Here is a 25,048-nt window from a genome sequence, read left to right on the forward strand (position 1 = left end):
TATGTGAAAACTTTATAAGCTCAAAATACTAAAATCCCGAAATTCAGTATCTCGAGTTCATAAAGTGGCAGGATTGGAAGATCGCAACCACAGAAACGTGAAATTCAAAATCTTGAATGTGGGAGATTTTGAATTAGTGGTTCTGGTGTTGTGCTGTGTTCGTGGATTCAGGTAAGTGTTTATGTTTAAGGTTGTTGGGTAGGGGCTTTAGTGTGTGTTAGTGTGTGTTGTTACTGTGATGTGTGTGTGTCCAAGATGAAAGTAATTTGTCTGGTGGTGTTTTGTGTCTGTGTGCATGTAGTGCGACCTTGGAGTTAGAATATTTAAGTAGGGGGTTGTGAGGGGCGCAGCCCCCCACATGGGGAATGCAGGGGGGGGGCTTGCCCCCTGCATATTATAAAAGTAGGTGTGTGTGCTTATTTAATTGTGTGCATGTGTGTTATAATGGTGTTTGAAAGTGTTGGGAGTTTGAATTTCACCGTTTTGCGGTTTCGGGATTTAGGGCTTCGTGATTGTGCAGTTTCGGGTATTTGGATTTCCTACTTTATAGGCTTGAGATTCTGCAATTTGAGATTTCAAAAGTTCGAGCTTATAAAGTGAATCCATAAATATATATATATATATATATATATATATATATATATATATATATATCAAAAATACACCTACATATAACATATGTATGCATGTGTGTGGGTGTATATATCCACTGACACACACACACACACACACACACACACACACACACACACACACACACACACACACACACACACACACACACACACACATTTTATATATATATCTAGAGAGAGAGAGAGAGAAGTGCACCCAACAAAAGCTGCAGCTTACATCATTGTAGGACTTCTTCACAGTGCAACTCCCCCATTCTGTAACTGTGAGGCTAGAGCCAAGATGAAGAAAAATGATTTCTTCTGAAGCTAAGCCACTACTGTGTTAACAATGTGTATTTGGCTGCAGAATAAGGAGTTATTTATTATCAGACATGTAATACATTACATCAGGAGAAATGTTCCTGATGCATTTTAGTTGTTTTTATACACGTTTCTTGAGTTAGTGGGTATATGCTTGAGTGCACGCACGAGCGTGTGTGTCTGTGTGTTAAGGGAGATTCTGATCACATAAATTTTGTTAATATAGCAATCTCTCAACTGTATAATAAAAGAAAGAATATCTCAGAGCAACTTTTCTAATTATATGGAGTATTATATATGTTCTGTTTTTGACTTCATTCTGGTTTCAGTATCATTGCATTTCTCTCCTGTTATGCAGCTTTCAATATGTAACAGTGTCGACTGATCTGTACTGCACAAAATCTGAATAATTATTGGTAATAGTGAAATCCAGTGCAAGAACTACATGTCTGCTTTATACCTGTTTTGTTTACAGCCTAGGATATGTTTTTATATTTTGAAAATGGGGAACACCTTTTCCAAAATAATTATAATTATAAAATGGACTGTATGCTCAGTTTTAAAGAATTTTATAAGCAAAGTAATTCTTGGAGTGACTTAATAAACAAAACAAAACAAAAAAAAAAGCAAAATTCCATTATCAGATCAAAAGTCCCATAGCACATACATACAAGACCTAACCTGAGTTAAAAACTGAGTTAAACCTGAGTTAAAAACTGAAACATCTATAAACGTTTGCCACATTCACTTTTACAAGGCATCACAGGAGGTATTTGTATTTTTCTCTGAAATGAAACATAAATAGAAGTGTTTCAACATAGCAACTGTTTAATGTATAATACTACCCAGGTATTCATTAATGCACTCCAGATTCAACTAACTATAAGCATATTTCAGGCTTGCATATGCTTGTCAGTACAGCACATGGAGAGAGTTTAGCAGTTATGTGAAAAACTAAATTTATCAAAACAAACAAACAAACAAACAAACAAACAAACAAACAAACAAACAAACAAACAAAACAAACAAAAAAACTCCTTTGCCTTTACTTTAGGGTTAAATACTAAATAAAGTGTAATGACTCCATGTGGTATTGTAGCCCCAGATCCTGCTAATTAACATAAGTAGCAATGTGGTCATTTCATCCCAGAAAAAGAAATATCAGTTGACCTACTAGTGGTCAAAAATTCAACACCTTGATGTATATTTGCTGATTTCCTGCTCCCCGTCACTGTTTTCTGTAACAAAAAAAAAAGTCACTGTTTATGCATCTCTATTAGTCAGACAGTGGTATTGCTGTGTGTGTTATTTTCACCACTTTTTCATATCCTTGTGCAACTGTGGCGCTTCCCTATATAAGTAAAGGGGTATTGGGACAGTCCTGTAAATGATGTTGCAAAGGGCTTGCCTCGCTCAATAAAAGTTCCTTCTTTTAATTGTTGTTGGCCTAAAACTTTGACTTTTTGCATTCATTTGCAGCTTTATCTAGTTGTACCTCAGAAACAAGTAGAGGCAGAAACATTGTTCTCAGATTTGGGTAACCCTATCAGTCCTATTCATTTTAAAGAACTGTATACCAGCAATGTTTTTGCAACTAAATATCACCCAGCTTAGCATATTGGCATATCACATGCATCTGCAGCTAGATATGCTCCAAAGGATGACACACACTTTGACTTGCAGAAAAACTCTCTATAACATTAACAAAACCTTACAATGTTAGAACTCTCACACCACATGAGTGATATTTTTAGCCCATATTTGTCTGACCTGTAGAGCTAATTGTTTGACAACAGACTCACTCCAATTGTAACTGACCCAAAAAAGATTTGTAATAGAAGAGAAAGAACATTTTGCTGAGAAGGCTAACTCCTATTCTACAAATAAGTGAGCTCATTTAATAAAGATGTATGACATCACGATCTAAAGTAAATGAATAGTCTGAAAATGTCAGTATTTTAAGTTTAATAAATGTTTTCCCCATTTATTTGGTAATAAGATAAAACCCATCCCAAAAATGGCCATGGTATATCCAGTATGTAATTACTCTGCGTTACAAGCATTGATGGAAATAATTTTGTACTTGTTGTTGGTGGTAGGTGGTCTGGGTAATTATAGCCCAAGTGGTGGTTAATACATGACAACTTCTTAAATGAAATTTATAAAATTAATGATGGATGACATAGTACCATGATGTATTTTTTTGTAATTTCACTGTTCTTGTTTTTAATTTTTAACCAAAGTTCCAAATGTTATTATTTCAGCTTGTTTTTGGAAAGTAAGGCGGCCCAAAACCTCTTTGATAAATTCAGGCATTTAGGTTCAGAAGCAGAGATGAGAAGTTGTGCCGACCTACAGAAACATGGCAACACTGTCTTCACTGCCTTGGGAAAAACCCTGAAGCTGAAGGGCCACCATGATGCTGACCTTCGCCCAATGGCCGAGTCACATTCTCACAAGCACAAGATCCCAGTGGAGAACTTCACGGTAAGCAAGTCGATCATTATGCAATGAATGAGGTTTGCTCTGGATCCTTCCTGCCAAATGGCTGACATCCTGTTCTTGCTCCTTGTTCTTGGCAACCTTTTTTTTGTATTTTTAGTCACTTAGCCAAGAACATATAAAAATTACAACATGACACCACTCTTCCTTCCTTACCAAACTCACTTTTTAAAACTCTCTCTTCCTTCACTGGTCATGCATTCTTTTGCACACGATTTGTTTACATGATCCTTTCTTGTACATATACATCAAAATACAGAATTCCAAAATACTACAGGTGTGAAATCACATAAGCAAGTATTAGAACATGGGGTGGTGTGGGTTTTATTTTAATAACAACACACAGATCAGATGCAGTCTAAGCTACAAAGCACTTGTGCTGAGTCTCTTTGCACATGGATGTGATGTTACCAGAACACAACTCACACCTCAGAAAGAATTTGAGCAAATGAAACATCTGGGTACACTGCTTTGTGACTAAATAAGCTTCATTATGAATACCCCAGTAGGTTTTCTCTTACATACTTCAAACATTTATTTCTACTTGTTGTGATGCATAATGCTTAATTGTATTTATTTGACATTTGCAAATATAAAATGCAAGACATATTTTATGCATTCCTATAATGGACATTTTCATGACAGCTTATTTATTTGCAAATATGTTAGTAAGTCACTTTCAGTGGCATGATAACTCCATTTAAGTGCAGAATTCTCAAAATTCATAGAAATTTCATTGAGGAAGAGAGAGAAACAATATGTAATACTATACAGTTCTCTGAGGAAAAGAAAAACAATTCAGCAATAGATGAAACTTTAGGAAGTAAAACAAATTTGAAACAGGAATACAAAGTGTTTTCAAGTAATGCACCGATATTTGCCAGCAGCATTTATTAGTAACAGTTTTATAATTAAAGATAATAAATAAAGTAATACAATAATGAGTACTAGATGTGCTTCTTTATATTGAACATTTGTTTTTCTCAACTTCAACTTCAGACTTTTTTTGTGTTTTTCCTTTTTAATTTCTCTTTTTAAATGCATTGAGTAATGTGGTGTTGTTACAATAAACATATGAAAGCATGCCTAGTAATAGCATACAAAAACTGTATTGCATAAGGTAAATAATCTGAAAATCAATTTGATTGTCGATGTATGTATGTATATAGCTGTGTTGCACAGTCATCTCACAGTAAGGGAGTGTTCTGACTTTTTGTTAAAACTGAAAAGAATGAAAAGTAGCCATATTTTTAATATTAACCTGTCACTTTTTACTGAAACAGAAACCTGCACACCTGTAACCTTGGAGTTAGTTTTATAAGTTAAATGGTTGCAGGTAGGTGGGTGTGTGGAGACTCTGCATGCCACAAAAAAATAAATTTTTATATTTGAGCCTGTTCGATTAAATAGGTTCATAGGCTCATGGATTACATAATAGTGAACTGATGAACAGTAGAATTTCAGCAACCCTGGGTGGCCACGGAGGTGCAGTGGTTAGCGTTGCCGCCTCACAGCAAGGGGTTCTCCGGTTTGATTCTTGGCTGGGGTGCCTTCTGTGCGGAGTCTGCATGTCCTCCCTGTGGTCATGTGGGTTTCCTCTCAAAGACATGCAGTAGGTGAATTGGATACTCTAAATTGGTCCTAGGTGTGAGTGTGTGCATGTGTATGCCTTTTGTGGAAGGTTGGGTGCCGGGCTGGCAACTCAACACTGTAAAAACTCCACTGCCAATCATGAGTGGACAGAAGATCTGCTGTGGTGACCCCTAACTGGGAAAAGCCGAAAGAAGAATTTCAGCAACCCGTGGAATATGTATTTGTGTGTGTGTGTGTGTGTGTGTGTGTGTGTGTATATCACATTTGTTGTGCTGCTGAAGTTAGATGTCTATTTTCAAAAAGACAGTAATTTAATCAATTTTGAAAAAAAAGTTTTCATTAAATCATAATATTTTACAGCTCAGAAATGATTACTAATTAATAATACTATTAATAATGATAATAATAATCGTAGTACTAGATGGAAAGGCAGGAAATTAAACAAAACAATAAAGATCATTCTTATAAACTAGCAAACACTTAATATTTGGTATCCACTTACTCTTTTACAAATGCATGATGATTGTAAAGCTGTAAATAGCACATTTCTGGACATCTCACTTACTACTGAAGAGGACACCCTTAATAATTTTGGATTTTAAGTTACTTACATACAGTAAAAACAAGAAAAACTGATATTTCTATGACAGATGGTAGAGCGGATTGCATACATTTTTAAGTGTTGATTGCTATATGTTTATAGTTTCAAATGAGGGAAATAGCTGTTTAGACATTTTATCCTTTTATTTGTATGTAGGGTTTTAGTGACTGTAGATTTAATTGAAAAGTAATTCCAGAGTGAAATTTATCTGAACAGCTTATGAGTTTATATAATCTCTTGTGGTAGTACAAACATCTACTTATGAATGCTGGTCTTTTTCTTGCAATTTAATTTAATTTTATTTTGCAAAAGTAGAATTAGTTACTGCTTTTTACAGTTTCCTGGTTCGAACATTATTTCTGTCAAGTAACAGAAGAACGAGTTTTGTTAATAAATATACAGCTTGGCCATAAACTAGTATGTAGTCAAATATATGATAAATTTTACAGCAGGGTCAATATCAAAAATGTATTCCCAAGATTCAGAATTAGAAGATGGATGCATCCAAGATGTTGTAGACTATAGCTCAGAGTAAGCAGAACATATAGCTGTGCATTTTAGCAAAAGGTAATTTAACATTCATTCTGTGGAAAAAAATTGCTCTTTAAATAATTTTTTGAACAAACTAGCTACTGCGTTTTGTAAAGTGTTCTAGAATTTGACAAGGGTTAACTTGTTTGAGGCTCATGGCAACGTATCCTAGAGTAATTCATTGTATACTATAGGTGCTTGAGTGTGTTAAAGTAGAGATAAGGAGTGGAAGCACAGTCATCAAAGATATGATATAAGACTCTCCTCCTCTTAATTTATTTATTTATTTTTTATTTTACATTTGTTAACCGGGCTAGTCTGGCTGGATACATGTCCATTTTCAGCAGAGGCCCGAGGAGAAAAGCTCCACTATCAGACTAAGACAATACATGAGGAATACTTTACTAAATAAATCAATTTTTTAAAAAACAAAAAACAAAAATGTACAGAGACAAAAAAGACACAGAAATGATAGATAACATCCTTAGGATCATAGAGAAACAGCAGGTTTTATTTTATTTCATAGGTTCATAAGTTAGTACTAAGCTAACTGCCCTTGCGAGCCATTTTAAGCCTAGCCAATTATCCCTTGTGAGACTCAAACCATGCACCTTGTGTTTGTAAGGCAAACACCTTAACCATTAGGCCACCCTAATTTATTTATTGACATTTGTTAACCGGGTTAGTTCAACTGGGATTTTGTCCCATTTTTCAGTGGAGACCCGAGGAGAAAAGCTCCAGAAAGTACAATATATAATTACAGTAAGAAAACAAGTACTACAAACAATAATAGCAAACAATAGTAAGAAATAAGCAACTACATGTGAAGATTATAATTAAAAGAAAAAATACATTTATTTTTTTTTTTTTATGTTTTCTTCTTCTTCTCAGGACAATTCTTTGTTACTGTACAAGTGAGTGAGAGTTAAGAGAGTGAGTAGGATCAACTGAGAGTGATGTGAGTGTGGGGAGGAGTTATTGATGGGGCATTAGTATATCACATGTTAATTAGAGCACCTTGATGCCAGCTGTACCAAAGACTGTGATCCCTGTATTGACCTACAGGTGGTAAGGCCTAAGACATCTATTGCTAAGGTCTACTGAAGAAAAAGCAGTCTTGGGTTATTGCTCAAAAATAGGGGGAAGGTGAAAAAAATTCAGATCTGGAACTACGTAGCAGGGCAGACTTTTCATAACAAGTCTAATAAAAAATATAAGAAAAATAGCTGCTTAGTGAATGAATCTCCAACCAAAATATGATAAAATGAAACAACAAAAAAAGACGGCAGAGCAATATGCTCAATACTGTTCGTTCCAATTTAATAGTTCATGAAGAAGATGCACTTTTCATGTAACAACAATATATAACCCTCAAACGGCAGTCTTCACTTCACCAAAAGATATATTCCAAACGAGAATTAATTCAAACTAGTTTATTAACACATAGAACGGCAAGCGCTTTCACCATATAGGCTTCCTCATGCCAAATATAATGAAATTTCAATGAAATGCTTAAATACTCTAAACACTGGTGACATCACTTCCTCTCTTTCAATTAAAATCAATTAAAACATATAATTTAAATAATTAAATATAAAAACTTAAATGTAAAACATTCATATGATTCTGTAATTTAACAATTCCAATAAATAAAATATCAAATCTATATAACAATTATAAAACAAGAGCAGCAACAACGAATAGCCTGAAAACATGGATGTTGATAGACGAAAATGGCTAATTAACTACCTGTGTAAAATACTTCCAGTCATCTTCAGAATGTAAGCTTCTCCCCATACAAACACATATTAATTAACAGTAATGTGCTTGTGAACGTATATATATGCATCTTCTACATGAACTACTAAATTGGAACGAACAGTATTGAGCATATTGCTCTGCCGTCTCCTTTTGTTGTCTAATAAAAAATATCATTAGATTGGTGTGATGTGGTACAAAGGAACAATGGGGAAACTTCAAAACTGCTGAGAAACACACACAAATGACATGGTATTAAAGGCTGGAAAATATGTAATGTTTGAAAAGGAAAGAAGAAGTATGGAAAAATAATTAAAGATGTGCATGCCAATTAAAACAGAAGTAGGCATGAAGTACACTCAGAAAAACAAAGGTTCAAACTGAGGAAGTGATAGTTCAGTTAACATGGGAGTTACATAATGGAGCAAATGGAAGGCAAAGAGAAGTATAATAGGAGAGGGTGCTAGAGAAGAGAACCCAGCTAAAATGGCTGCATAAGCACAAAGCTGTGGACAGAGCCTGCAGAAATTGGGATAAAATAGTGTTCCCATGGTGAAAAAAACAACTCAAAAGGAAATATGAGTATGCAGGAACAAAAATAGGAAGAGATGGCTACATCTGAGTTACGCCTCCAGGCACATCTGCAGTTAACTCCTACTGATGCCTCTAGGTGTCAAGTATTGCTTGTTTATATTTGCATCAATAATTCCAAAGCCATGTTATGTACAAGACTTTAAAAGATTTCATGTTAAAGCTTACACAACACCAAACTCAACTGCATTAATATCTGACCTCTCTCTAGTGCAGGTAAATAGATATTAACTGTTGTTTTTATTATATTAATTTATATAGATATAATTTTCACATTTTTCTAAATATCTCAACAACCAAGTAACACAGACAGAACTCTTTAGCCTCATATGAAAGCTCGCAGCTAGATGAATAATATGTTGCTAACAGTATGTAAGTAATTTGAGTGGTTGCTGAGATACTATAAGTTGTTTACAAAATAGTACAAATGTAATAGTTACTGTGTTTACTGTTACTTATAAAATTTAGTTTAAGACCTACAACCTACAACCTAAAGAATACTTCCACTATAAAAATAGTTTATGTTGAAGAGTTTACCATTTATACTTCTTTCATAATCCCTGTGGTTCCAGAAATATGAATATTTGTTTGAAATTTGAAAACATAATTTGTTTCTGTCAAAGGGCCCATTGTAAGTTAAATTGCAAACTTCCCGAGCTTCATTGGCACAAGCAAAAAGCCATCTTATTTGCAGGGATGTTCAAAAATCTGGTCAAGGATTACTCTGAAACACCCTATAGAGAAGGAAAGCTAGGAGGGAGGTATTACATAAACTTAGACTGAAAGGAGTGGAATAACTGTGTATTTTTTAAAATCACCACCTTTCCAAATTCTGCAACTAACTTAAATGCATTTTTTGAGGAAGTCCCATGTAAATGCTATACAAATGAGAATTACATGAAACAGGCACCATCACCTCAACACAATAAGCTCAAACACACAGTCACAAAATTTCACCACTGAACTCTAACTAAACCAAACCCTGCTTTTACCTCTTCCATAACTCCTTCTAACTAATTAACACTCAATAATTGGCCTATTTTATTAATCATAATATAATCCCAAAACCTAATTAAAACAAACTCCATTTTCTTCCTTTCTTAACACTACTTCAAACTGACAGTAATTTATATCCCTAACCCATAGCAATGATCTGTTATCTTCCTCATTTTCTGAAAGATAGAAGCATATGTATTGTAACTATTGTTACCTTCAACACAAAATTGTGTTCAGTGCACCAGAAATATTTCAATAATTTGCAAGTTTTTTATATATATATATATATATATGGTTCCCATTCAGAAGCCTGAAACATCATAAGCCTGAAAATCAAAATCCTGAAACCAAAAGCCTGAAAATTCAGAATCCTGAAAACTCAAAATCCTGAAAGCCCAAAATCCTGAAACTCAAAATCCTGAAAACACAAATAATGCTAATATGTCACTATAAAGACACTAATATCTACCAACTGACCCTGACCCTAACCCTAACCCTAAGGTCCGTCACTATCGCACACTCACCTGACCAGCCCTAAACCTAACTCACTTAAACCCCTAACCCCAATATTTGTCACTATTGCATACATGCCTAACCTGCACCCTAACCCTAACTCACTTAAACCGCCCCTAACCTAAAATAAAACCAACCGCACACTTACCTGACCCCAACGCATGACCTAACACCACAGGGCTAACAATAGCAAAGCCACAATGACATCAGTATGTCTATTTTGTGTTTTCAGGATTTTGAGTTTCAGGATTTTGGTCTTTCAGGATTTTGGGCTTTCAGGATTTTGAGTTTTCAGGATTCTGAATTTTCAGGCTTTTGGTTTCAGGATTTTGATTTTCAGGCTTATGATGTTTCAGGCTTCTGAATGGGAACCATATATATATATATATATATATATATATATATATATATATATATATATATATATATACATATATATATATATATATATATATATATATATATATATATATATATATATATATATATATATATATATATATATATATGTATATATAGATATAGATGTGTGTGTGTGTGTGTGTGTGTGTGTGTGTGTGTGTGTGTGTGTGTGTGTGTAATAGTAATTCCCCCAACCTCATTTTATTACTTGTATGGAATTCTACAATTTATCTCTATTTTATAAAATTCTACTTTCATCAGTGCTACTTGTGTTTGTTTGTTCTCAACTTCCAGGATGAATTTGGAATTGTGGAATTTTAGTTATAATAATGCTTTTGTTGCTTTGTTTGTTTTTAACTCCCAGCCTGAACCTAAAAATAGTCCACTAGGATCATCATTTTAACCTGACAAAAGTGGGAGATAGTAATTATGGGCAGTCATGCCTATTTTTAGTAAATTGATTTACTATTGGTAGATCAAAATTACTATCAGCCATACTATCTATTCATTAATCTGTGTGTGTGTGTGTGTGTGTGTGTGTGTGTGTGTGTGTGTGTGTGTGTGTGTGTGTGTGTGTGTGTGTGTGTGTGTATATATATATATATATATATATATATATATATATATATATCATAGCCATATTGTACTTTTGAAGATGCATGAAGTTAGATATGCTTCTTGACTGGATATTCATTTCAGAATTTTTCTGAATTATTATTATTTTTTTTTGCTTACCAAGCATTTAAAGATTTCCATGATGTCTGGGTTCCAAAATAACATAAAGGCACCCAAAATCTTTCATTTAGGCCTATAGTTTCTATTAAAGGTTTTAGCATAAAACCCTCTGCTGTTTAAGTTGAAAGCATTTTTAAATATTTAGTATTTATGTACTTAACATTTCTCAAAGATTCGTGGCATTTTTGTATAAATTGAGGCAAGAAAAATTTAAGGAAGATATTTTGTGTCCACTGATATTACTGATGTATATATATATATATCTATATATATGGTCATTCCATATGATGATGGGTTGGATATTTTAAGAAAGATTTTGCACACACCACGTATATATATATATATATATATATATATATATATATATATATATATATATCTATATATATCTATATATATATATATATATATATATATATATATATATATATATATATATATATATATATATATATATATATATATATATAGTCATTCCATATGATGATGGGTTGGATATTTTAAGAAAGATTTTGCACACACCACGTATATATATATATATATATATATATATATATATATATATATATATATATATATATAAAATTTTAATAGAAAAATAATTGTCAGTGTATAGATTCATAGGTTGGTACTAGGCTATCTGCCCTAGGGCCTATACAAGCCTAGCAATAACAATTCCCTGGATATTTTTTCCCACAATATTTACTTCCCTGGACCCCTGTGCTATTATGGATCTTGTACCTCACAACAATTTTTTTTTGTTCAAAGACCGATATTTTCATCAAAAAAGAAATAGCTATGGACACAGTTGTGGTACTACTTTATGAGATTATTATTTAAACATGTAGAGCTGGAGAAAGGTTTCTAAGTCTCCTTCCAGTAAGTACATACATGTGTATTGTTGTTTTGTTGATGGCTTTTCATTTTCTGGTCAGTAAAGGATTCATATCTACAAGAATTTATAGAATATTTGGTAACAGCATTAGCTTTTTCAGATTTACTTCAGAACAGTTTTTAAATGAAAATGATTTCTTATAAATTAATAGAAAGAAGTAAATAAGAAATATTTTATTTTTCTTCTATTTATAGGAAGCCCATCTTTAGGAGATCTTATGTGGGTGCTTTGAGTGATCATCCTTTTTACATAAGTCAAAACATTATTAAAGGGCAAACATGGAAGCACTAAAACCTCACATCTAATGACCTCATATTAAAAGGAGAATTAGCAGTATTAGCAAACATGCTTATGGACAGACAATATGATTCACTCTTGGTCACTTCAGTTCATCAGGAAGTTACTGACTTAAGAAGCACTAAATGTACCCTGTGTTACTACCAGGGTTTAACAGTGAGGAAGAAAACATCATTAGTTTATCCAACTAGTCCTGGGCTTTGTCTTTAGAATTCAGCACTGGCACGGAAGACTTAAAGTGTATGGTGATAGCCACGTGGGATATTTTAAAAGATCATGCAACGGAAATTCATAAAGAATACCATGAGGTGGACACATTAAAAAATAGCTTTCCACTACCTTTCATCTTTAATTTTTATACTGTTTCTGAAATACTTGAAAAAAATATATAAACCCCTCACTTCATTAACCAGTGGCAAACATAAAAATAAAAGCAAACTAGCTTTTTCATTTTTTCTAGGTTACTATAATGACTTCCTGAGCTCTAGCTTTTGACGTCATGTTCTAAACCTAGAAAACAAAACTCTTGAACGTTAACAATCCACTGTTATCTGTTTTACACATTGGCTGCCAATAGCAAAGACTCCTAATTAATTGCAGAAAATAAACATAGGTTGTTAGTTATTAGGAATTCATAAACAGTTGTGATCTTCAGAAAGGGTTATGAATAAACTATTACGTAATCTCTGTAGTCATGCCAAAGTATATGTTTCTCATTCGCACAGTAATGAAAATGAAAGTCCTATGTTGTCTTGAATTCTCTTACTATTTTTATGTTTATTTTATTTTATTTTTATTTTACATTTGTTGACCAGGCTAGTCTGGCTGGATATATGTCCATTTTCAGCAGAGGCCCGAGGAGAAAAGCTCCACTATGTACTAGTACAAACATAACATAACAAGGTACATCAAAAAAAAGCACAATAGGATACAGTATTATAGGCATGTAAGAGAGCTAAAATAGCTTAGTAATAGTATAGAAGCAAATACAATAGAATATAGTCAAAACAGTGAGGATTCCTAGTTCTATAATCTTAACCATGCAATCATACTAATGTTGGAGAGAAAATAGTGACTCATCCCTAAGTCTAATAGTCATATATACAGTATTTACAATAATGATAACACTTTTAGTGCTAGGGTACTATTTTTAAGAAAACAGAGTAGTTCCATATGTAGCAGGATATAGGTTTAAATAGAAAGGATGTATGACTGGTTGTAGTACTATATCAAGTAGAAAGAGCAGAAGGTGTTAATGAAAATTAAAATGGAAGTGAAATTCAAGGAGAGCTACAGAGGGGGGTAGCACTAGTGATAGTGACAAGTAGAGGAGTAGAGTAAAGAGCTGTAAGGAGAGGAAGATGCTGAGGTCAGTCAGGATTAGAGCAAGGACAAAGCCAGTGAGATTTGAAATAGCTCCTTAGTCGTTTCTTGAAAAGTTGTGCTGATCCTAGTGTGATCAGTTCTATGGGAAGTTTATTCCAGTGTGAACCAACAACATTTGTGAACAAGGAGTCACCAGCTTTATTGTGAGATTTGAGATTTTACGTGAAGCCTCTTAGCAGAAGCTTTCCAATCACCTGGCACCTTCTGATTAAAAATGCTTACATTTATCTACCCTGAGTCCGCCATTTTATATTGCCAAGCTGTGACTTCTTTGTGATACATCTCATGTTTTTGAAAGATGGCAGTAATAACACCCATTTGTTAAGCAGGCAGGCCCACTGGATACATAATCCCTTTTTCAGAGGCAACCCGCAATCAATGTCTGGTTAAGCGACTTGCTCAAGGTTACAAAGTTGGAACATGAGTGCTGAGGGAATCAAACCCTATACCATAGGAACCACAGCTTGCAGAATTAACCCTCATGGTACTTAGTAGGTTTCTAAGGAATTCCTCCAAGTACTTAAATATTTCTAGAAGATCTCTTCTCTCCTTATTGCTTTTTTATGGCTCCATATAGTAATTGATATGAAGTTCTGTTTATATTACTTCTGATGAAGAAACTGTACCATTTTCTTGACTCCTCTGACTTTATTCTACTGTTTGTGTTGGACCTGATTCTATTGTTTATGTGTGATGAGGTTTTCATAGATGCCCACAGTACTCTGGATGAGTTCTTATCAACTGTCTGTCTTACCAGTTACAACGTGATGATATGTTTGCCTGTGGAAGTACCCCCATTGTTTAGTATAACAAACGTCAAAGAATTTTACTATGCTAACTAGGTCTATCACTTCACCCACTAGCCCATAGTATGTCATATGTAAACTTATTATAACTGTGCCTTTCATTTTAGCAGCATCTCTAATGATACTCTCTCTCTCTCTCTTTCTGCTTTACACAGCTCATCTGCAGTATCATCGACAAGTACCTGCATGAGTCATTCTCGGATTATACAGGAGATACTAGAGAATCCCTCAAATCTGCTCTTGGTGGTGTTTGCCACAGTCTGGAAAAACTGTACAAAGAAGTGTAAAGATGGAAAATGCTTTGATATTTACCAGTCAAGAAAAGCAACACCATCATTCTTACCTTATTCTTCACGTAATAATATCACTACCTGAGATTAACTTTACTTGATTAACAGTGACTGAGTATAAAGGAAATGTTTTATGTGATCTATTATGAATAGTACTAAACTCTTTGTGGATATAAAGGAGTGCCACATTTTTTAATATACTGTACATTTTGTTAGGTCTTTTCGTTAGAACAAATAATACAAAGTGGTTGACTGATCACGCTACATAAAAGATAAACTGTAACTACAAGAGCTGACTGTTCTGCTAGTCAATATAAATGAGAAGCTGTTATTTGGCTGTTGTTGTTATCAGGGACATCTGCAGTAGTAAATATATGCATGAATTAGGCAGTGAGCAGTGGCACAAGTACAAAATCTACATACTGTGCACTGACACAACTAGGGTAGGCAGGATGTGGAACTGTAAAACACACATACAGTCTGTGGTAACAGCAGGGCAAAGCAGACACCACAAATATATTCTAAAAGAATGTATCATTAATGGTGGCAGTTAGGAGATGCTATGTGGTCTTTGTACTTGTGTCAAATCAGATGACTATTGCTGTATTTTCCTGAAGAGTCTAGAAGTGACATATAAAGACTGGCTATACACAACTGCTGTTTCAGTCTGTTCAATGAGCAGAAGGATTTAATATTGCTAAAATGATTAATAAAATGGTGAAAATGAAATAAAAGATTAGTGGGTGTCTTGATTTGTATAAACTCTCATTGTGATCGTATATGTTACTGATTAACAATGTAACAATGAAATACAGCTACACCCAGCCACTGGGGATGCACAACCTAGGCATTGGGGATGCACAACCCATCCACTGGGGATGCATAAGCCAGTGCATTTCTTTGTGCCAGTCCCAAGCCCAGATAAATGGGGAGGGTTGCGTCAGGAAGGGCATCCGGCATAAAACCTCTGCCAAATGACTTATGTGGAGAACATTTCATATTTCCATACCAGATTGGTCGAGGCCCGGGTTAACAATGACCAGCACCAGTACTGTTAGCCAACAGGGTGCTGGTGGAAATTGGGGTACTGTTGGCCGAAGGAGAAGAGGAGGGGGAAGGCATGCCCAAAGGCAGGAAGAGAGGAGGAAGGTTAGGAGTGTAGTAGTGAGGGTAGGAACTTTGAATGTTGGCAGTATGACTGGTATAGGGAGAGAGCTAGCTGATATGATGGAGAGAAGGAAGGTTGATATATTGTGCGTGCAAGTGACCAGAAGGAAGATAAGTAAGGCCAGGTGTATAGGAGGTGGGTTCAAATTGTTCTATCATGGTGTGGATGGCAGGAGAAATGGGGTAGGGGTTATCCTAAAGGAACAGTATGCCAAGAGTGTTTTGGAGGTGAAGAGAGTGTCTGATAGAGTGATGTTTATGAAGCTTGAAATTGATGGTGTAATGATGAATGTTGTTAGTGCATATGCTCCACATGTTGGGTGTATGATGGATGAGAAAGAAAAATTTTGGAGTGAGTTGGATGAAGTGGTGGTGAGGTTACCCAAGGGTGAGAGACTAGTGATTGGAGCGGACTTCAATGGACATGTTGGTGAAGTGAACAGAGGGGATGAGGAAGTGATGGGTAGGTATGGTTTTAAGGAGTGGAATGCAGAAGGTCAGATGATTGTGGATTTTGTGAAAAGGATGGACATGGCTGTGGTGAATATGTATTTTAAGAAAAGGGAGGAGCATAGGGTGACATACAAGAGTGGAGGATGATGCACACAGGTTGATTATATCCTATGTAGGAGGGCCAGTCTGAAGGAGATTGGAGACTGTAAAGTGGTGACAAGGGAAAGTGTAGTTAAGCAGCATAGAATGGTGGTCTGTAGGATGACGTTGGTGATCAAGAAGAGGAGGAGTGTGAAAGCAGTCCCAAGGATTAAATGGTGGAAGTTAAAAAAGGGTGATTGTGAGGCGGAGTTCAGGGAAGAGTTAAGACAGGCACTGGGAGGCAGTGAAGAGTTACCGAATAGCTGGGTAACTACAGCAGAGCTAGTAAGGGAGACTGCTAGAAAGGTGCTTGGTGTGACATCTGGACAGAGGAAGGAGGTCAAGGAGACCTGGTGGTGGAATGAACAAGTACAGGAGAGTATACAGAGGAAGAGGCTGGCGAAAAAGAAGTGTGATTGTCAAAGAGATGAAGAAAGTAGACATGAATATAAGGAGATGAGGCGTATGGCAAAGAGAGAGGTGGCGAAGGCTAAGGATAAGGCATATGGAGAGTTGTATGAGAGATTGGACACTAAAGAGGGAGAAAATGACCTGTACCGATTGGCTAAGCAGAGGGACAGAGCTGGGAAAGATGTGCAGCAGGTAAGGGTGATAAAGGATAGTGAGGGAAACGTACTCACAAGCGAGGAGAGTATGTTGAGTAGATGGAAAGAGTACTTTGAAGGGCTGACGAATGAAGAGAATGAGAGAGAGAGAAGGTTGGATGATGTGGGGATAGTGAATCAGGAAGTGAAACAGATTAGCAAGGAGGAAGTAAGGACAGCTATGAAGAGGATGAAGAATTAAAAGGCTGTTGGCCCAGATGACATACCAGTGGAAGCATGGAGGTGCTTAGGAGAAATGGCAGTGGAATTTTTAACCAGATTGTTTAATGAAATTTTGGAAAGTCAAAGGATGCTTGAGGAGTGGAGAAAAAGTGTTTTGATACCTATCTTTAAGAATAAGGGTGATGTGCAGAGCTGCAGTAACTACAGAGGGATAAAATTGATCAGTCACAGCTTGAAGTTATGGGAAAGAGTAGTGGAAGCTAGGTTAAGAAGGGAGGTGATCAGCAGTATGGTTTCATGCCAGGAAAGAGCACTACAGATGCAATGTTTGCTCTGAGAGTGTTGTTGGAGAAATACAGAGAAGGTCAGAAGGAGTTGCATTGTATCTTTGTGGACTTAGAGAAAGCATATGACAGGGTGCCTAGAGAGGAGTTGTGGTATTGTATGAGGAAGTCAGGAGTGTCAGAGAAGTATGTAAGAGTGGTACAGGATATGTACAAGGGTAGTGTGACATTGGTGAGGATTGCGGTGGGAGTGACAGATACATTTAAGGTGGAGGTGGGATTACATCAAGGATCAGCTCTGAGCCCTTTCTTATTTGCAGTGGTGATGGACAGGTTGACAGATGAGATCAGACAGGCAGCCCCCTGGACTATGATGTTTGCAGATGACATTGTGATATGCAGTGAGAGTAGGGACCAGGTTGAGGAGACCCTGGAGAGGTGGAGATATAATTTAGAGAGGAGAGGAATGAAGGTCAGCAGAGCTAAAACAGAATATATGTGTGTAAATGAGATTGAAGGTATTGGAATGGTGAGGATGCAGGGAGTAGAGTTGGTAAAGGTGGATGAGTTTAAGTACTTGGGATCAACAGTTCAGAGTAATGGTGAGTGTGGAAGAGAGGTGAAGAAGAGAGTACAGGCAGGGTGAAATGGGTGGAGAAGAGTGTCAGGAGTGATTTGTGACAGACGGGTACCAGTAAGAGTGAAAGAGTAGGTCTACAAGAGGGTAGTTTGACCAGCTATGTTATATGGGTTGGAGACGGTGGCATTGACAAAAAGGCAGGAGTCAGAGCTGGATGTGGCAGAGTTAAAGATGTTAAGATTTGCACTGGGTGTGACTAGGATGGACAGGATTAGGAATCAGTACATTAGAGGGTCAGCTCAGGTTGGACAGTTTGGAGACAATGCAAGAGAGGCAAAATTGTGTTGGTTTGGACATGTGCTGAGGAGGGATGCTGGGTATATTGGGAAAAGGATGCTAAGGATGGAGCTGCCAGGTAAGAGGAAAAGAGGAAGGCCTAAGATAAGGTTTATGGATGTGGTGACAGGGGACATGCAGGCGGCTGGTGTGAAAGAGCATGATGCAGAGGACAGGAAGAAATGGAAACAGATGATCCGCTGTGGCGACCCCTAATGGGAACAGCCAAAAGAAGAAGATGATGATGATGATGATGATGATGATTTCAACTATCTCGCATTTCTTTTTGCTGTTGGTTATACTTACTTCTTCTGTCGTATTCATTGCCATTCATCCTGTCTCCAGTTCAGCTTTGTTTCTATTATCTTTAATTACTCCTTAGGCACTTATTCTAATGTCTGCCATCACTTATCGTGTCATCATATCTCCACAATAAATCCCTTCTGGTGACCTTTGTGCTTTTTTTCCTCACATATATTCTCATTTATCAGCTGGAGATATAATAGCCCCCTATTGCACTGGCTCCTTCTGCAGCAAGGTGCCTCTCCTGCCTCTATTACCCTAGCTAGCACTAATTAATATTTGGCTCATTTATTATTTTCCACCAGTTGCAACCTTTTTCTGGCAAATTTTAAGTCTTTATATTATGATTCTGCTGTGCTCTCTCCATCTCTGTTAACCCCATCCCCATGTTTTGGTTAATTTGTATGCAGTTTAGCTATCATTCTCTTTGTAAAGTAAGTATTTTTCTTTTGGTACATTCTAATAAATCCAGCTGTACAGTTAATCTTACATGCTGAATTATTTATCTTTCTGTTGAACTAAATATGGTCTCTAGTTTTGTTAGTTACTTAATTAGTTTGTTTGTATTGCTCTTTGTAACTGCTGCACATGTTTTATTTTAAACACATCCTCAGCATTGTAATGAATCTTCTATTTGAGTGAATGTCTTTTTTATATCACTCCACATACCCAGAAAACAGTTTCATCTCTATTCACTTCATTTATTTCTAAGTTGTAGAAATGCATTCATTGAGGTAATAAATGAATCCACCCATCCATCCACAACCCCTTTTCCCATTTTTGCACATGGGGTTGAGGTGTCACTTCAACAGTGACAATCATCTAGAGTCAAGTTTTACACCGCTGAGTGACTAGTCCTGCCACTGTAGTTCTTCCGTGCTACACAGTCAGACCTGTAGCCAATTTAGGGAGTCTAATCTACATACTACATGTCTTTGAAATGTGGGAACAAACCTGAACAGCCAGGGAAAACCCACATGAACCCAAGGAGGAAATGCAGACTTGGCACCCAGCCGAGAATCAAACCAGTAAACTTCTTGCTGTGAGGTTGCAATGCTATCTGCTGTGCCACTGTGCTGTAAATGCATGCATTAAATTATTCACATTAAATTATTCAGGTAAAGCATCAGGCACAGGACTTGCAGATATTGTCTTTGGGAGGCATGCAGACAGAGATAGGAAAACATCAGAAATTAATTTTGCAACCAATTGAGTCTGTTTGATTAATTTAACTTATTCATCCTCTTCCTTCTACATACTCATTATTTCTCTTTTATTTTATCAAACATATTACCCAACTCTTTTCCTTCTTCACTTCAAGGTGGCCCTCATCTTATATTCTACTTCCTGTTAGGTACATCCCCTTTGTGTACCACCCTTTCTGTAAACATTTTTTTTTGTTTAGCTTTCCAGAATTTCTTTCCCTATAGTCTAAACATTCATTGTTCTGTTGGTGGCTCTCATCTCAACTGAAGTACTTCAGATGTGCTGGATATTTTTCATTAATTTATTTACTGCATTTGTTTACCAGGATATTCTGGCTAGGCAGAAAGCTACCACGTTTCAGCTTTGGCAAATGGAGAAAAGTACTGGACAAATTACATTACATAAAGAACACAGTAAACTGAGTAATACAAATACTGAACAAATATACAAAACTCAAACATAATATCACTAATTAATAGGAACACAATGTACAGAGTTATGAAACATATTTGGAAACAAACCTGGTAGAAGGACAGTAAAGGAAAAAAACAGAGGATTAGTACTGAGAGGTGAGAGGGAATGTTTTATGATGGGTAGGAGGAAGAAGAGGGAGAGGTGGAGGACAAGGAGAAGATTTTGGAAAAATAACCGAGGATTTAGTGCTCAGAAAGAATATGTGAAAATACGGGGCAAGACATTTATCATGCAAGACTTGAGCATGTATAGAGCAAGGCATCTTTTAGGTATTCTCCTGTTTGAGCTTTAAAATAGTTGGTGTTTTTTTTTTTTTAGTGACAGCTGACAGTGTTGTGTCCTATAATGATGCTTGGTGGCAAATTTCACCACCTTATTATAGTACTGTTCCAGGTTAGAGTTCGGTGGGTTGTAGTTTATCAAGATGGAGCTAATGCAAAGGAGTGAAGAAATGAGAAGAGATTGAGAAATAGAGAAATACTTTCTCTGGCATTATCTGTGTAGTATTGTTTGACTCTATAGAGTGTACCCAGCTTTTGGTGGATGTTTTTTATAGCTTCTCTTATGTGATGATTAAATGTTAAGCTTTCATCAATAATGACTCCCAGAAGCATAGTTTGACTTGTTAGTTCCATGTTGGTGTTGTTACAGGAAGGGATTTTGAAATTATTTTTGTAGTTAGCTGAATACTTTGTGGTAAATACGATCAGTTTTGTTTTTTTTTTAAGGTTAAGGAGCATCTAACTTCTGTGATGGAGAAAGTCTCTTGGGTGAGTTGCTTTAATTTACCTGTACCTTTAACTGAACAGATGATTGCTGAGTTCTCTGCATGCTGTATGATAGTGGCCTGTTTAGAATCTAGGTGGAGACCATTATTGAATGCATTGAACAACAAGGTACCTAAACAGGTTTCTTGAGGGATGCTCACTTTAATGGGAAGGAAAGAGGAGATGTCATTTTGCCATTTTGCCGTCTGGTGCATATTTGAGAGGTAAGTGGAGAACCAAGAAAGTGAAGTTTCACGTATTCCTGAGCAAGTTTGTTTTGAAACCAATGTCTGGTGGGATACCATGTTGAAAGCTTTGGATAAATTTAGGAAAAGTGCTGAGATAAGTTCCCAGAATTTCAATATTAGTTAACAGATGCAATATAACTAAGGAGAGGGGTGTACATGTAGTATGAAAAGACAGAAGTTATGCTGTGTAAGGGAAAATAAATTGTTGTCAGTGAGAAAACTGAGAATTTCAGACTGGATGCACTCCTCCAGAATTTTTCAGAATGGAGCCTATATGACTATAGACCTGAAGTTTGACAGCTCATTTGAGTTTCCACCTTTATGGAGAGGAAGAATGTAACACCTTTTCCAGAGGGATGAGACGTAGTTTCAATGATGGAGTGATTGATTAGGACAGAGACAGGAGGGCATCAGCAGAAGCATAACTGGTTCAACCAGTGCCCCGGGCTGGTAATGTGAATCTGCACCCCAATCCCTTAGCTCTTAACGTGAAGAGGAAAAAAAAAACACTTCACTGTCATACGTCAATTGCTACATTGTAAGTGATTGGCTTATTGCAGTTAGATATACACCCTCCTCTGAGATCTTCTGTTAAAGAGCAAAACAAAAAAAAATCATGTGAGACATACACCCCCGCCTACACCCCCCAACATTCCTTCAACATATTTAATTAAAAATGCTTTATTCTTTTAAACTGTAGAAAACTACATGCTACAAGTGTAGCAAATAGTTGCTACAGTTTATACCCTGCCTGCACAGAATGCTACATCATTCATGTTTTACTTCAGTTAAAAAAAAAGTTCTTCTTTTTAAACTGTTGCAAACTGCTTGCTATAGGTGTAGCAAACAGTTGCTACAGTTTATACACTGCCTGCACAGTGTTCTACAGTCTTCAGGGTTTAAAAAAAATAATAATTTATTTATTTATTTATTTTTTAATTTTTAAACTGTGACAAACTGCTTGCTACAATATATCAAGCAGGTGCTACAGTTTAGACCACACATGCACATATGAAGTGCTGCAGCACTCAAGTTTGACTTAAAATGCAATCATCATCATCAGCAGCCTCCTTCCCCCATTTTCTTCATGGGGTTGGGGTATCGTGTTAACTGTCACCATCTCTCTTGATTCAATGCCACATTTCTGCCTTCTTCGACACTCATGCCTGACTGTCATAGATCTTCCTTCACACAATCCATTCACCTCTTTACTGGACATCCTCTTTTCCTCTTACCTTTTTCCCTGTCTGTCTCAAATCTTCTTCACCAGATTGTCTTCTGCTTTTCTGCATATGTGTCTGAACCACCATAATCTGTCCTCTTTAATCTTTTCTGCAATTGGAACTACTTTGGCTTCTGGTTTTATGTCCTTATTTCTTCATCTGTCCTACAGTGTGCATCCTACCACCCTTCTCAGGTATTTCATTTCCATCACCTGTAGCTTCATCTGCTTTGCTTTTACTGCCCAGGTTTATGTATCATACAGTAGTACTGCTCAGACCACTGTCTTGTACACCTTACTTTTCAGCTTCTTTGGCATTCTTCTGTCAAAGACTACAACTGAGAATCTATGTCATTTGTCTGCAGCTCTTCTGATTCTAGCGTTGCCCTCTCTATTCAGACTTCTCTTCAAACACCCCTTCTAGGTAACTGAAGCTATTTACCTGTTCCACTATCTTCCCTTCTAACTCATTCTCATCTTCTTCTGATTTTCCCAATTTGCTACCATTATCACTGTCTTATCTGTACTCAGTTTCATGCCATGCGCCTTCAGTTTTACATTCCTTTCCCCTATCCATTGCTGAAGTTCTTGCTCATAGTCTGCCTGTAATGCCACACCAACTGCATAGAGCAAATTTGTTGTTCTGTCCCATCTGACCAATTTGATAATGTAGTCCATCACCAGTATGAACAGCAGTGGGCTCAGAACTGAACCCTGGTGCATACCCACTCCCGCTAGGAGCACCTGTGTGAGACCGAACACTGTTCATACTTGAGTCACTGGGTCCTTGTACACAGCCTGCACTAATTCTACCAATGTTTCTGGGGCTTCAAACCACTGCAGTACTACCCAAATCAGCTTTCTTGGGACCTTGTCATATGCTTTCTCCAAGTCTAGGAATGTCCAGTTGCACTTTTTCCTCATCTCTAGCTTCTCAACCATCTGTCTCACTGCAAACATTGAGTCAGTTGTGCTGCATCCTAATCTGAATCTGAACTGCTCATCTCCCATCTTATATTCTACTGCTCTGCATATCCACTTATCAATCACCCTGTCCAGACCTTTCATGCAATGTGACAGGAGTTTGATGTTTCTGTACTGCCGACAGTTGTGGATGTCCCCTTTGTTCTTGTACACTGACACAAGCATGCTTATTCTCCAGTCATCTGGGATATGCATTTCTCTCCACACTGCTATGAGTACCCTCAGGAGCCATTTCTCCCCTATCTCACCTAACATCTTTATTATAGCTGCTGTGACCTCATCTGAGCCTGTTGCTTTCCCTGACTTTGTTTTCTTTAGTGCTATTAATACTTCTTCTAGGGTGGGCTTCTCTTCCTCTCCCATTGTAGGCTGTTTTTGGGGCAGTACAGCTTCTGTGGAATTTTCTTCACTCTATAGCTGTTGGAAATACTCCTTCCATCTGCCTTTGATGTCCTGTGGACTGGTGAGCAGGTTGTTGCTGGCATCCCTTTTGAAGGGTGTCTGACTTATCTTTTTATCTTTTTGTCTTTGCCTTGCAACCTGATATAGTTTCTTTGTGCCACCTGCTGAGTCACTTTCTAGAAGCTGGAAGAGTGTCTCTGATGCCCTGTTCTTTGCTATCACAACTTCTTTCTTAGCTTCTTTGTTAGCCAACCAGTAGTCCTTCTTAGCCTGGTCAGTCTTTTGTATCTCCCACTTTGTTCTGCACCCCTTCTTTCGTTTGATGACTTCCTGGACGTCTGCATTCCACACATGCTGTTTTGAGGCAGTGCCATTCTTCTTCAATTTCACCTATTTCCTCCTCTTATTGGGGTGCTAGAGCCCCCTGAGTAATTCCTTGAACTGTTGTACTTACTCTTCAGTTAACTTCCAGGTCTTCAGCCTGGTGTCTGTTCACCTTAGACCCTTCTCTGACCATTGATTGCAGCTGATTGTGGCAACCAGTGGTTTATGCTGTGGGCTGTCTGTTTCACTGGGGATTGCTTTACAATCATGCAAATACTGGCTTTGAAAAGGACAGTTGCTTGTCTTGACCCACCCTAGCTGTGCTACTGGGCATCAGCAGCAATTTTAAGTACTCAGATGGTATGTTATCAGGGGCAAGGGTGGCATGTTTTAAAGCTAGGAATAATTATTTTAATTGTAGAAACAGACTGGTTTGACTGCATGTATTTTTGGGGCTAATAAGGGAGGAGAGGAACCTGGCCCTGCCTGTACTGAGGGTTAATTAGAGAGTTTACTGCTTGGAAGAAATGGGTATTGA

General features: G+C 36.8%; 1 protein-coding gene across 1 annotated transcript in view; it reads left to right on the forward strand.

Annotated features, from left to right (window-relative positions):
• Positions 1-15,565, forward strand: part of LOC122804158 (myoglobin-like) — a 32,335-nt gene extending 16,770 nt beyond the window's left edge. Inside the window, exons 2-3 of the mRNA XM_044073848.1 lie at positions 3,200-3,422; positions 14,697-15,565. Of these exons, the coding sequence (XP_043929783.1) occupies positions 3,200-3,422; positions 14,697-14,828 (355 nt within the window). The 3' untranslated portion in view covers positions 14,829-15,565. The remainder of the gene's footprint in view (positions 1-3,199; positions 3,423-14,696) is intronic.
• Positions 15,566-25,048: the final 9,483 nt, after the last annotated feature.

The sequence above is a fragment of the Protopterus annectens genome, chromosome 6.part0 (genome assembly GCF_019279795.1).
Source record: "Protopterus annectens isolate FY-2018-M chromosome 6.part0, PAN1.0, whole genome shotgun sequence".
Taxonomy (NCBI): domain Eukaryota; kingdom Metazoa; phylum Chordata; order Ceratodontiformes; family Protopteridae; genus Protopterus; species Protopterus annectens.